The sequence below is a fragment of the Miniopterus schreibersii genome (genome assembly GCF_964146895.1).
Source record: "Miniopterus schreibersii genome assembly, chromosome: 3".
In the NCBI taxonomy this organism is placed as follows: domain Eukaryota; kingdom Metazoa; phylum Chordata; class Mammalia; order Chiroptera; family Miniopteridae; genus Miniopterus; species Miniopterus schreibersii.
The window spans coordinates 28,836,005-28,848,642 of NC_138103.1; the positions used below are offsets into that span (position 1 = coordinate 28,836,005).

At 44.4% G+C, this 12,638-nt stretch overlaps 1 protein-coding gene across 2 annotated transcripts in view; it reads right to left on the reverse strand.

Annotated features, from left to right (window-relative positions):
- Positions 1–12,638, reverse strand: part of STYXL1 (serine/threonine/tyrosine interacting like 1) — a 42,091-nt gene that overhangs the window by 27,332 nt on the left and 2,121 nt on the right. For both annotated transcript variants that reach the window (XM_081133324.1, XM_081133323.1), the window contains exons 2-4: positions 6,790–6,893; positions 4,837–4,898; positions 952–1,093 (exon numbers count right to left, since the gene is read on the reverse strand). In XM_081133324.1, the coding sequence (XP_080989450.1) occupies positions 952–1,093; positions 4,837–4,898; positions 6,790–6,892 (307 nt within the window). In that variant the 5' untranslated portion in view covers position 6,893. The remainder of the gene's footprint in view (positions 1–951; positions 1,094–4,836; positions 4,899–6,789; positions 6,894–12,638) is intronic.

A 12,638-nucleotide genomic window follows, 5' to 3' on the forward strand; every position in this document is an offset into this window, starting at 1 on the left:
GTCCTATGGAGAGGTCTACGTGGTGAGGAACTAAGGTCTCCTGCTAACAGCCATAATGAAACTGAGGCCCCCTGGTTACAGCCTAGAGAAAGAGTCATCTCAGATGCAGATCATCCTGGCCCAGTCAGACATTCCAGTGACAGCAGCCCTGGCTGACATCTTGACTACAACCTCAGGACAGACACTATATCAGAATCTACTAGCTAAGCTGCTCCTGAATTCTGGACCCACAGAAAGTATGAGATAATTAATGTTTGTTATATCAAGCTACTGAGTTTGGAGGTAATTTGCTACACAGCAATAGATAACTAATTCACTAGGTGTGGGATCTTGCCTTTCTGGGCCCTAATTTCCCCATCTATAAAACGGGGATGTTACCTATTAGAAGACAATTCTCCATGGTCTCTCACATCTTTGTATGTCCTTTGAACAAGGCACTGGCTTTTCAAGGATATTTATATAACCTACAGCCTTCAAAGACAGAGAGAGTTTTTTCCTCCAGAGCCAAGGATGGGCAGGCTTTCTGCCCATTATAAAAGATTCAGGCCCCCTAAGCTCAGAGTTCTTCTCCTACAATACAATGCACTATATGGATAGGTGTAGTTGGCCCTCTTCATGTCACCCTGTGAGAACTGGGGCTTGGGCACCAATACAGGAAAATGATGACATTCTGGTTACTTTTATTGCTCTGAGTAATAAAGTCCTTTGTCTCCGACCCAGGAGCCTCATGTTTTTGGCCAGCATCTCTGAAACAATGGCAGGCTCACTTGTCATCTTGCAAGGAAGGAAAAATCTCAGACCCTTCCTAGTTCTTTATATTACCATCCTCATAGGGATGTTCTGCAAACTGCATGAGTTGACCCAGGTAGATCACTTGACATGGTTCCTGGCAGATGGCAAAAGTGCTCAATAACTGTTAACTATTATTCTTGTGGCTAGTGTAAAACCTACCTTTCCTTCTATTGTCAGTGTTGTCATCATCATCATCATCTCTTTGGATTATCTCCAAGGAGATGGTGTTGTTATCATACACCACACAGTACTTCACACACTCCAGATCGACAGACTCCGGGATAAGATATCCATTTGCCATCTAAAGAAACCACAAAAGAAGCCTTTTGGTAGGTGGGTTCAGTTGAGAAAATATTCCATGCACACCAGCACTGGGGGGAGCTGGAGGTAGGACTATGCCTGTTTTCCTGACTACACAATGGCACAGAGCACTGAGAGTGGACCAGAGAGTCTATTAAACTCCAAGGATCTTCCACACCTACATCCCCTGCTGTGAAAAGCTGACCACAGCTGACAGGACTTGAAATAAGTGCCTGGCCAAAGAACAGCTGGCCTATTGACCCGCCAGTTGAACTAACACATCCTCTCTCTGGGGGTAAGTGGTTGCCCATAGGGGCCAAAGCCAAAATCCCCCATAAAAGGGCTGTAAGCAAAAGATTTGAATAAGCAGAAGTCACAAGCAAGCAGATAAAATGAAGCCAGCTGTAAAATGTAAAATGTAAGATCTGATATTTTATAGTCACTGATGTATCCTGAATGTCTAGAACAATGCCTGGCATGTTAGGCCATAAATATGGTTAAAGGAAGGAATTGGCAAACAGGTCCATGAGGTCATGAATAGTAGTCAGGAAGTAGGTGAGTCACCGTCATGGTGGACTGAGGGGGGCAGGAACAATGGGTGCCTTCTGCCAAGAAGGGAATGAGCTCTCGCAGAACCAGACTTGCCTAGGATCCCACATGGTGTTCCAGAGCTCCGAAGGCCTGGCTGGGTGGCAGCCTGCAGAGGTTAGTCCTCATTTGTTCTCAATGCTTCCTGAAAGCCCCCTCTACTCAGGGGAACCTGAGCCTGACTCTGTCCCTTGCGACCTGTCTGGCTAAAATAGAGGCCCTGACAGGATAGGACAAGTGCACATCTACTCTACAAGGCAGGGAGGTAAGGCCTATGCAGGTACAGACCAGGGAAGTTCTCTGGAACTTGAAGGGGAGAAATCATATTTGTCTACAGAAATTAGCAGACCGATGGTGCTCAGAGGATGAGCAGGATTTAGACAGGTGATAATGAGGAAAGAGGGGTTCTGAATGTGGAAAAGAGCATGAGCATGTGCATGAGCATGAACAAAGGGGAAGGTGAGAACAGTCCAGAGAGGCTGGAACAGGTGGGAGAGCAGGGAGAAGTGTGGCTGGACATTCATTCATTCATTTATTCAATGAACATTCATCAGGACCTACTTTGTACTTACACTGTACTAAGTTCTGGAATACAGAGATTTTTTTTCTTTTTTAACCCTTCCCCAAGGGTATGTTTTCCATTGCTTTTCAGAGAGAGAGAAAGAGAGAAAGAGAAACATCGATGTGGGAGAGACATATCTATTGGTTGCCTCCCGCATGCGCCCTGACTGGGGTCAGGGATCAAGCCTGCAACCGAGGTTCGTGCCCTTGGCCGGAATCAAACCTGGAACCCTTCAGTCCATGGGCTGACTCTCTAACCACTGAGCTAAACCTGCTAGGGCTACAGAGATTTTTTTTTTTAAAGGGAAATTGGAGGACTCAGAAAGGCTCACGGGGCAGGAGGCATTTGAGATGAGACTACAAAGGCAGGTGGAAATTTGCCAGATGGACAAGGGCTGGGTGTGTATTCAAGGCAGAAGGAACAGCTTTCAATCATTCACTTTAGTCAACAAATAGGTACTGACCCAATACCAGAGACCAGACAGAGCATCCAGGATACAATGATGAGCAAAGCACACACACCCTGTGCTCAGAGCAAGCACTGTGTTCAGGGGATCACATGCACTGTTTCCTAGATCTTAAGAGACCAATGGTTGTAAGGTGCACCACCAATTTAACAACAGTCACAATCAGGAGCTACATAAAGGGAGGGATTTATTGGCATGTAACAATACTTCAGGCAGGGGAGGGGGCAACTGGTCCTCAGGAACCTGAACCAGGGCTCTAAAGCCCAGACCTCCCTCTCAGGCACTGCTCTTCTGCTTCCCCAGCATGCTGACTTCACCTTCTCAGACAACTTTTCCCGAGACCCAAGTCATGGCCACCAGAGATGCTCAGACTCCCATCCTCCAAACTCCACCACCAGAACCGCAAGAGCTGCCTTCTTTAATTCCAATTCTGACTTGTTCAGTTTTTATCCTTGGCTGATTTGTGGCCAAGGTCTAGAAACTATTTTAGGAAGCACCACTAGACCTCCATGGTTTGAGCAGGGAGAGAAGTTCCCCCTCAAAAAAGGTGGGTGCCAGGCAGAAAATAACAGATGTCCACCATATGCATTTTTTGGGGGGAAAGACAATACCACATTAAAAGTGTAAATCAATTGTAGGATAGATTTCAATTTCAGAAATGTTAAAATATGGGGGGAAGAGGAGATATGTGCATCTTAAAACCAAGGAAACACAGCAGGGCAATACTGTTGAGGTGTCAGGTGAGAGTAGAAGCATGCTGGAGGGGAGGCTGGAGAAGGAGCTAGCATCAGATGGAGAGGCTCTGTGTCCTGTTGGGGCTGGGGGTTCCTTGAAGGCCTGCAATCTACTGGCAAAAACACTGGGGGGCAAGGGGTGTCAGTCTGGCTAAGGGGTTCTAAAGGGCTGAGACAGAGAGAATGGCTATTTTCCAGAGTTGGGGGTGCTGCCAGAATCAAAGGGATATGCAGACTTGAGAGCTGAGTTGGAAGGTAAGGGCTATGCATCATGAAGCAGCTCTGAATAGGCTACAAAAAGCAGAGAAAGGCCTGAAATGGGGATTTAGAGGAAGAGGGTGGAGCCAGAGAATTGGAGATCCAGGGGCAAAAAAGAAAACACACACCAAAAACAGATAATGATGGATTGGTTTGGGAAAGCTTGTTAGGCAGCTAGCTTATCCTGGAAAAACACGAGCCAGAGCCCATGCTCCCTGTTGAGTTATGTGTGGGAAAGAGCCAGAGTTAGAATGCTAACAGCACAGTGGCAGTGGGAATTTTACGAGACAAATTTTTAGAAGTAAAATTGACAGGACAGCTCAACTACTTGAAGCTGGAAGCTTGGGTGAAATCTCTGAGCAAGAAAGAATACTAACAGATATGAAGGAGACCAGGGTTTTCTTTATAGCTAGCAGAAGAAGATGAAGCTGAACCAAAGAGACAGAGAGGGAAGTAAGAGAGAACCTGGAAGTCAAGGGTGGAAAATGTGGTCAGGACTGCAGAGATAGAGATGGATCCTGAATGAAGGCTGCCAGGCTGGACAATGACTTGAGAGAGAAGATACGACATTGGGGTGGAGAAAAGGGCCTCACTGCAGGAGTGGGGCATGGTGACTGCTACAGGGCTCTGTCTTTTTAAATAGTTGAAATGGAGAAAGGAAGATGGGAATGGGTCAGATGGAAATGGAAGGGAGCAGCTTCCGTCTTTGAGTTATAGTAACTATATTGTTTACTTCCCTCGTAGAATAAACCATATTGGGCAAATCTATATGGAACAGACCCTCTTATGGTCTGTTCCCTAAGTAGAACAAAAGCTCTGCAAAGGCAGGGACAATGAATTAAGGGCATCTTGTAATTAGTTCTATTCCCAGGGTTTGGAACAGAGCCTGGCATGTAAAGGAATTAATTCAGTATTTGTTTAATAAAGCTGCTGACCATGGGGGTTGGAGGGACACCCTAGGGAGTGTGTGAGAAGTGTGGGAGACCCTCAGGGTGGATGCACAAGGCCAGTCCTGCCTCTGCTGCCCAGTGTCCAGGAGTAGGTGCCACCTCCTGGATCTAGAATAAAACTTCCTGCCCTTCCCACCCTCCTGTAAGGTAGCCAGCCTGCCCCAGATTCTGACTCTGCCAGGATACCTTCTTCACTCGACGAGCTGTAATCACATGGCTTTCATCGTACTCCCATTTGGATCGCACGTCTGAAAAGGAAGAGTATTTAACTAATAACTGCATTTGCAAAAGAGCACATGACCAAACTACTTAGAGAACTCATCATCATCATCATCTCGTTTGGCAGAGAGGTGAAGTTACTGTCAGCTTAAAACTCAAGGTGCTGTTCCGCTATTCTGAGCCGCCCATACCATGACTCACCTGCCCCATCACACCCACACATCCCCTTAAGGGGTAGTGAAACTTTGCATCTTTAATTTAGGAGCAGTTTTCTCTGAGGCCAAAAAAAAAGCAAGGAGGGGAGAAATCAAAGCCAGAGTGAGCTCATTCTAAATGCCCCCCATGGGATTTTAGACCCAAATTCAGACTCTAGAACCTAGGAACTAAGGTTCTAATGCTCCTGTAAGGATAGAAGGTGCATTGTTGATGCTCCTCAAAGTTGGGAGAACATGGAACAGAAATAAGCTTTATGCATAAATACAACATATGACTGTTATCCAAAATATACAGAGTTCCTAAAACTCAACAATAAGAAAACAAACAACCCAATTTAAAAAATGGGCAAAAGATTTGAACAGGCACCTTACCAAAGAAGCTATAGAGATGGCAAATAAGCATATGAAAAGATGTTCAAAGTCATATGTCAGAAGGGAATAGCAAATTAAAACAACAGTGAGATACTGCTACACGCCTATTAGAATGTCAAAAATTCAAAACATGGACAACACCAAATGCTGGTAAGAATGTGGAGCAGCCCGGCTGGGTGTGGCTCAGCGGTTGATCGTCGACCTAGGATCCAGGCAATCAGGGTTTGATTCCCTGTCAGGGCACATGCCCCGGTTGCGGGCTGCAGCAGATCAATGACTCTCTCATCATTGATGTTTCTATCTCTCTCTCCCTCTCCTTTCCTCTCTCTGAAATCAATAAAGATATATTTTTAAAATAAAAGAAAAAAGAATGTGGAGCAACAGGAACTCTCATTCATTGCCGATGGGATTGCAAAACAGTATGATCATTTTGGTAGACAGTTTGGCAGTTTCTAACAAAACTAAACATATTCTTTCAGCAATCATCAGTCAAAATAAATAAACTAGATCTTCACATTCAGACAGGGGGAAATCTCAAAAATATAATTTTAAGAAAAAAAAAGCAAGTTGCATAATGATTGTACATTATGGTACTATTTGTGTAAATATTTAAAGCACACATTTTGGGATGCCTGCATTTGCAATAAAAACAGCCCTCGTCAGTTTGACGAGTCAGCCTGTGGACGGGAGGCTCGCAGGTTCAATTAGGGTCAAGGGCACGTACCTCAGTTGCAGGTTCAATCACAAGCCCTGGTTGGGGCGCGTGCGGGAGGCAACCAATCAATGTGTCTCTCTCACATAGATGCTTCTCTATGTGTGTATCTCTCTCTCCTTCTCCTTCTCCCTCTCCCTCTCCCACTCCCTCTCTCCCCTTCTTCCCTCCCTTCCACTCTCTCTGAAAATCAATGGAAAAATATCCTTGGGTGAGGATTAAATATATATATTATATATATATATTATGCAGTTATCTTTGGGGAGGGAAAGAAATGGTATCAGGATGGGGTAAAAAAGGAGTACATCTGTGTGTGTAACATTTAATTTATGTTAAACCTGAGTACATGGGTGTTTATTAGCATTACAATATATTTGTTAGATGTTTGATATATTTCACTAAAACAAGAGGATTCAGAACACAGGTCTTCCAGGAACTTCTAGATTTAATCTGGGATGATTTCCAAGTCATGTGAATGAGTAGCAGCATTTTAAGCTATGCCTAATAAGTCTAACAGATTTCTAAAGTCATTTATTCCTCCCATCCCCAAAAGTCTGTTGATTCATCAAAAATAATGTTTGAAGGATGCTATCCACAAAATATTCTTTTAAAAGGACTTACCCAATAAACAGAGATAGTTGGGTTCAGTCAATCTGGATAGTTTTGTAACCTGATTCAAGATGTTGTAAAGCTCTGTTGGTTCACATAAAACCAAATCAGCCATCCTATTGGGAAGAAGCAATAATTGGAAGCTTAGTACTTCTTTCTAATTTAAATGAATGGCCAAAAAATAAGATATTAAATTAAACCCTTTCTTAACACATCCTCAGGCAAAGATGAAAGTAATCATGGACATGATCAATAAAGCCTCGAAATTTTGTAGCGAGCCCTGGCCAGTGTGGTTCAATGGGTTGGAGCGTCGTCCCATACACTGTAAGTTTGTAGGTTGGATACTGTCAAGGTGCGTGCAGGAGGTGGCCGATCAATGTTTCTTTCTCACATTGATGTTTCTCTCTCTCTCTTTCTCTCCCTTCCCCTCTCTCTAAAATCAATGGAAAAATACTCTTGGGTAAGGATTGAAAAATAAAAAATAAATAAAATTTTGTAGTGAAATGTGTATAGAGGAGAATAAAATATTGAACACAACATATGAACTACATAAATAACAAGTAAGCTATAAAAGTCACCAATTCATTTGTTCTTTTAGCAAATAATTACTGAGCACCTACTACATGCCAGGCACTGAAAATAACTGTGGTAAACCTTCACGAAGTATACCTTCACGAAGGTTACAGTCTAGCGTGGAATGCAGACGTTGGACAAAAAACATACGAAAAGCACTATAAAAGAGTCTGTACCATGTTGGAGGAGGAGCTAATGAGAGGGCCTAACCTAGTTGTGGGGATCAAAGAAGGACTGTTTGAGATGTGACTGCTAAGCTGAGACGGGGGCTAGGCAAGACAGCCAGAGGGAGAGAGGGTAAAAAAGAAGGTAAGAACATTCAGTACCTGAGAGAGTTCAAAGAGCCTGGTGTGGCCACAGCAGGGAGAGGGAAATGAGTGAAGAAAGACCCTGGGGAAGCTTATGATAAGGATCATGAAGGTCAATGTTGGGTGGAGAATTGTTGACGTGTATTAACAGAACTGCCCAGTCAGCTTGGGCTCTGGTTCCTTATTGCAGGGCTGAGAACACTGGTTCCTGAGCATGACTATCTGGTGCTCCAAGGACACTGAAGGGGAAGGGCTGGGCCTGTACAACAGCTTCCTGCAGGGAAGCCTCCTTTTAGCAAGGGGTGGGGGCTGTGTGGAGCTGTCCAGCACCAGAGGGACAGGTGGAGAAGTTGAGTCCAGAGGTAGGTAATCTTGATCAAAACAGTTAGGGCCCACTTTAGAGTTACCAGTATGATGCTCCAGGGAAAGGCCAAACCCTCAACATGGGCCCTGGATCCTTCTCACCTCCTCAAGGACTTCAGTTCTCAGCCTTCCCTCTAATTTCAACCTCTACATGGATCATTCCTACTAGCACACAAACAGCAAGACTGTTTCTGTTCTCTTTACAGCAAGACTTTTCAAAAGGGTGGTGTTGACTCACTGCCTCCACTTCCTCATCTCCAAACTCTCTACTTCCTAATCCTAGCTGTGCCACTTACTATGAGCTGCCTTATGGGGAGTAATTAGCCTCTCTGTGCCTCAGTTTGCACCTCTGTAAAATAGGGATAATATTAGCATTGCCACTTCTATAAAATGAGCATAATCATACCTACCTGTTGCGTGAGCGTTAATGAAATGACATGTAAGGCATTCTGAGCAGGGAGGAAATAAATGCGAAGTGTTGGCTATTGGTACAAGCTTCTTCCATGGAGTTTCTAACCCTATCAAACCATGTAAGTTGTTATCAAGATCATCAACAATGTGCATCTTGCCTAACCCACTAGTCACTTCTCTCTGTGCTCAAAACAATGGAGTTTCTTAGCTGCATTTAACCCAGTTGAGCATTCCTCCTTCCCCAGCACTCTCCACCTCTAGAACTACCTCCCACCACACACACTCTCCAGGCTTCCCTCCTACTTCTCAGACTGTTCCTGCTGTCTTCTTTGCAGGTTTTCTCTTCACATAAGAATGCCCTTGGGCATAGTCACCTTTCTTCTCTATCTATACTCTCATTCTAGGACAGGGCTTCTCAACCTCAGCAGCACTGATATTCAGAATCAGACAATCTTCTATTGTGGGGCTGATCTGTGCATTATAGGATGTTTAGCAGCATCCCTGGCCTCTGCCCAGTGGCTGCCAGTAGCAAACCTCCACCAATCCAGCTGTAACAACCAAACAAGTTTCCAGACGTTGCCAAATGTCCCTTGGAAGAAGAGATATCAAAAACCCATTTGTAAGATTATCACCACCATCACCTTTTCAATCTCCACTTTCTCTTCTTTTGAATCTGAACTTGGAGTTACTGTTATATGGTTTGGGGGTGGGGTATTAAAGGGTTTTTTCTTTGTTTTTCTTTTTAAATCTTTTTGCTTCATGGTTAGGATGCTCTGATCTGACATTTGACATGAACACAAAGTGCTAGATGCTCTTGTTGACTTCCATCAAATGGGATGGGGAAAATATAACCGTTCTTGGTAAAGTCTTTCATAATGGTTTGATTTTTTATTTTGAGAGAATCTTTTTTCCAATGCATGCTTTTTTCCAGTTGCCTTATCACTTATTGTAGATGGCTTACTTTTGCATTCATGCAGACTATGCTGCAAGTCTGTTTCATTTAGTAAACTAAAAATTATTGCTTTATAAAAAAAAAATACTAGTTGAAAACCACCACTCTAAAATCCAGAGTCTAGGTGATTCTTCTCGTCCCCCCTGTATACCAATGAATCCCAAACTATACCCCTGCTTGACCTCTCCACTGAGATGCCTAATCAGCATCTCAAATAGCTAATACAGACATGCCCACACCTCCAATACATGTTTATCTTTCAGTCTTCTCAGTCTCAATAAACAGCACCATTATCCATCTAGTTACACAAGTCCACATCCCTAATCCTGTTTCCCTCCTCCCCTCACATCCACTCTATTAGCTCTACTACCTAAATATATTCCAAATCTATCTCCTCTCCATCTCCAGGGCTAACATTCTAGACCAAGACATTATTATCTCCCTCCTAAAGATGCAATACTTTCCAACTGGACTTCTTGTTTCCTCCCTACAGTCTAATCTTCACATGGCAGTCAGGGTGATCTTTTCAGAATATGTTTGTCTTTATCTCACTTGCCATCACCTAACATTATCACTCATTTGTTTGCTGGCTTTATCATCAGTCTCCTCCCACTGGAATGTATGGCTCATTAGGACAGGTACCTTGCCCTTCTTGTTCACTGCTGTAGCCTCACCCAGTGCCCAACAAGCATGGGTTAAATGAATAAATTAGTCACTGCTCCTGCCTTCACCAATGGGGCCATCTTGACCTGATGCCATACATATAGGTGCAACACGTAGATTCCTAAGGACCTCTCCACTCCCACCTCAAGTCAGGTCCTCTGCCTCTGAAAGCCCTGTCTCCAGGCTATATTGGAGGTGGTAAGTGTAAGGGAGAGAGGACGGGCTTTGGGTCTAGTCCCACAACTTCATTAAGCTAACCTAAAAGCTGGCTCCTAACCTATCTGATCTATCAGTCACACCCCATCCTCAAGCTCCTACCTACTTTCCCACATTACAACCTCCATCTCTTCATTCACTAGCCAAGGGGTTGTCTCTGGGCATCCAGGTAAAAACTCACCCACAGGGATCAACTTCTTCAGACTTCTCTCCTTCCCAAAGGCAGCACTCTCCCTGGTCAGGCAAGAACTGCCCCTCATGTACTGGTAAAGTGCAGAAGGGATGAGAGCAGTCTCCTCAATCTCACAGCATGGTTCTGAGAGATGACACAGCCCCATGAGCTGAGATCAGGAGCACCACTAGCCTGGGTGGGTGGAGAACTGAGCACTATCATCCCTTTCAGCATTACTCTGAACTCTGCAGGGTTTAAGATGTTCTGGCTCCAATGTTTAAGCCCTAAGAATATTTTGATATTGCACTTTTACATAAAACCATTCAACTATTTTTGAGTTTTTGCCAAAAGTATTTTCCTTGCCTGGCCGGGGGTGGCTCAGCGGTTGAGCATCAACCTAGGATCCAGGCGATCAAAGTTTGATTCCCGGTCAGGGAACATGCCCTGGCTGTAGGCTTGATCAATGACTCTCATCATTGATGTTTCTGTCTCTCTCTCTCCTCCTTTCCTCTCTCTGAAATCAATAAAGATATATATATTTTTTTAAAAAAGTGTTTTCCTTAATGAATTCCATTAAGTCGATTTAATTCCTTGATTTTCTGTATTTCAGTTAATTCTAGTTTTTCTCACTTTCCATTTTGTTTAGCCAAGATTATTTTTCCCAAGATCAAGTCTTTTTTCCATATGAATTTTACAATAGAGATTTGATTCCTCAATCACATTTTACTAAGTATGGTTTCTGCCACTGTGAGTTTCATTTGTACTGATTATTTCTACCAAGCCTGTGTTCAACAGTGGAGTCAAAATGCCAAGTTTAAGACAGTCCCCTTTGGACTCTTTCAGCATAGCATAGCTGTTCTTAAGAGACTTTTAGGGTGTTTAGTGTGATAGTTCTTGCAAGGCTGATGGAGCATGCAGGTGGGAAGGGAGGTCTGAGGGAGTACCTTCTGGGGATCTGGTATGATGGGGTGAGAGACTGAACTTCCTATTAATTGACCCATCAGGGAAATCCACACAGCTTTCTGTGTGTCAAGCAAAGCCACCTACTCTCTCTCTCAGGAGAGCAGTGTGCCAACACAGGCGTTGTCCCTACACACTAGACACCCACCAGTAGGAAGGTTCTTCACCGTCCCTGTGGTGACCTGAACTCTAAACCAGGGGGCTCATGTATGGCTCTCTCTCTTCCAGTCAGCCCGGTCCTGCAGAGGGGCTGACGAGCTTAGCTCCAGTGAGAGCACATGCCAATATTTGAGGAAAGCAGTCAGTTGGGTTGCCATAGCTTGAGACTGAGGGGGAAATTGGCTGAGCCCAGCCTTTCTCCTGCCTCCCTGTGCCTGACCAATGCCTAGGGCCTTCCATGCCAACTGATGGCATCACTGCCAGAGGCTGGGCCTGACCCCAGGCTTCTTACAGGAGTTCCAGGATACTAAGAGCTTGATCTAATGCTCATCCCACTGAGTCTGGGTGGACAAAATTGATGGGCATTGACTTCTGGTGGAAAAGAGGCATCACTTAATGTTCCTGGAGAAGTCAGACCATGAACTTCACTTTGGGCTCTTGACTCAGGCTGAGCAAGGACCAGAGGACTGTACAGATATGAGTCAGGGTCCACAGCCAACCCTACTACCCCCTGGTTCTCTGTGGGAAACTGAGACTGTGCCAGGATGACCAAGGTTTAAATACTGACAAGTGTCAATATCCTCACTTGCAAATTGAGGCAGTAATACAAACTAAAAAGGCTATAGGAATGTTACAATGAGGTAACTGACATAAACTGCCCAGCACTGAGCCTGGCATAGAGCAGGAGCTTAGGAAACAAAAGTTCCTTTACCCCTACCCTCTCTCTCTTTTCAACTTCATGTAGAGCCTGTGATGGCTACAAGTCCAATAGACAGAAAGCACCATTCAAAGAATCTCAGGCCAAAGACCACAGCAGGATCTGGCCAAGTTTATAAGTGATGGGGGCCAGGGGTGTTGTCTGAGGGTCTGGTACAGTCTTTCCTTGATCCCAGTCTGACACTTTCTTGTGGACTGAACTTTGAAAGTTAGAGGTCATAGTCCTAGGCCACAGTATTTCAAAGATTCAGAGGCTGCAGAAGTGGTTCTGAAATCTCTTGGTTCAGAGGGGCACCAGGTCCTATTATTAGTGGTTGCCAGTATCTCAGTATTTTAGAAGCAGCAGGGGTGGGCCTGAGGTCTAAAC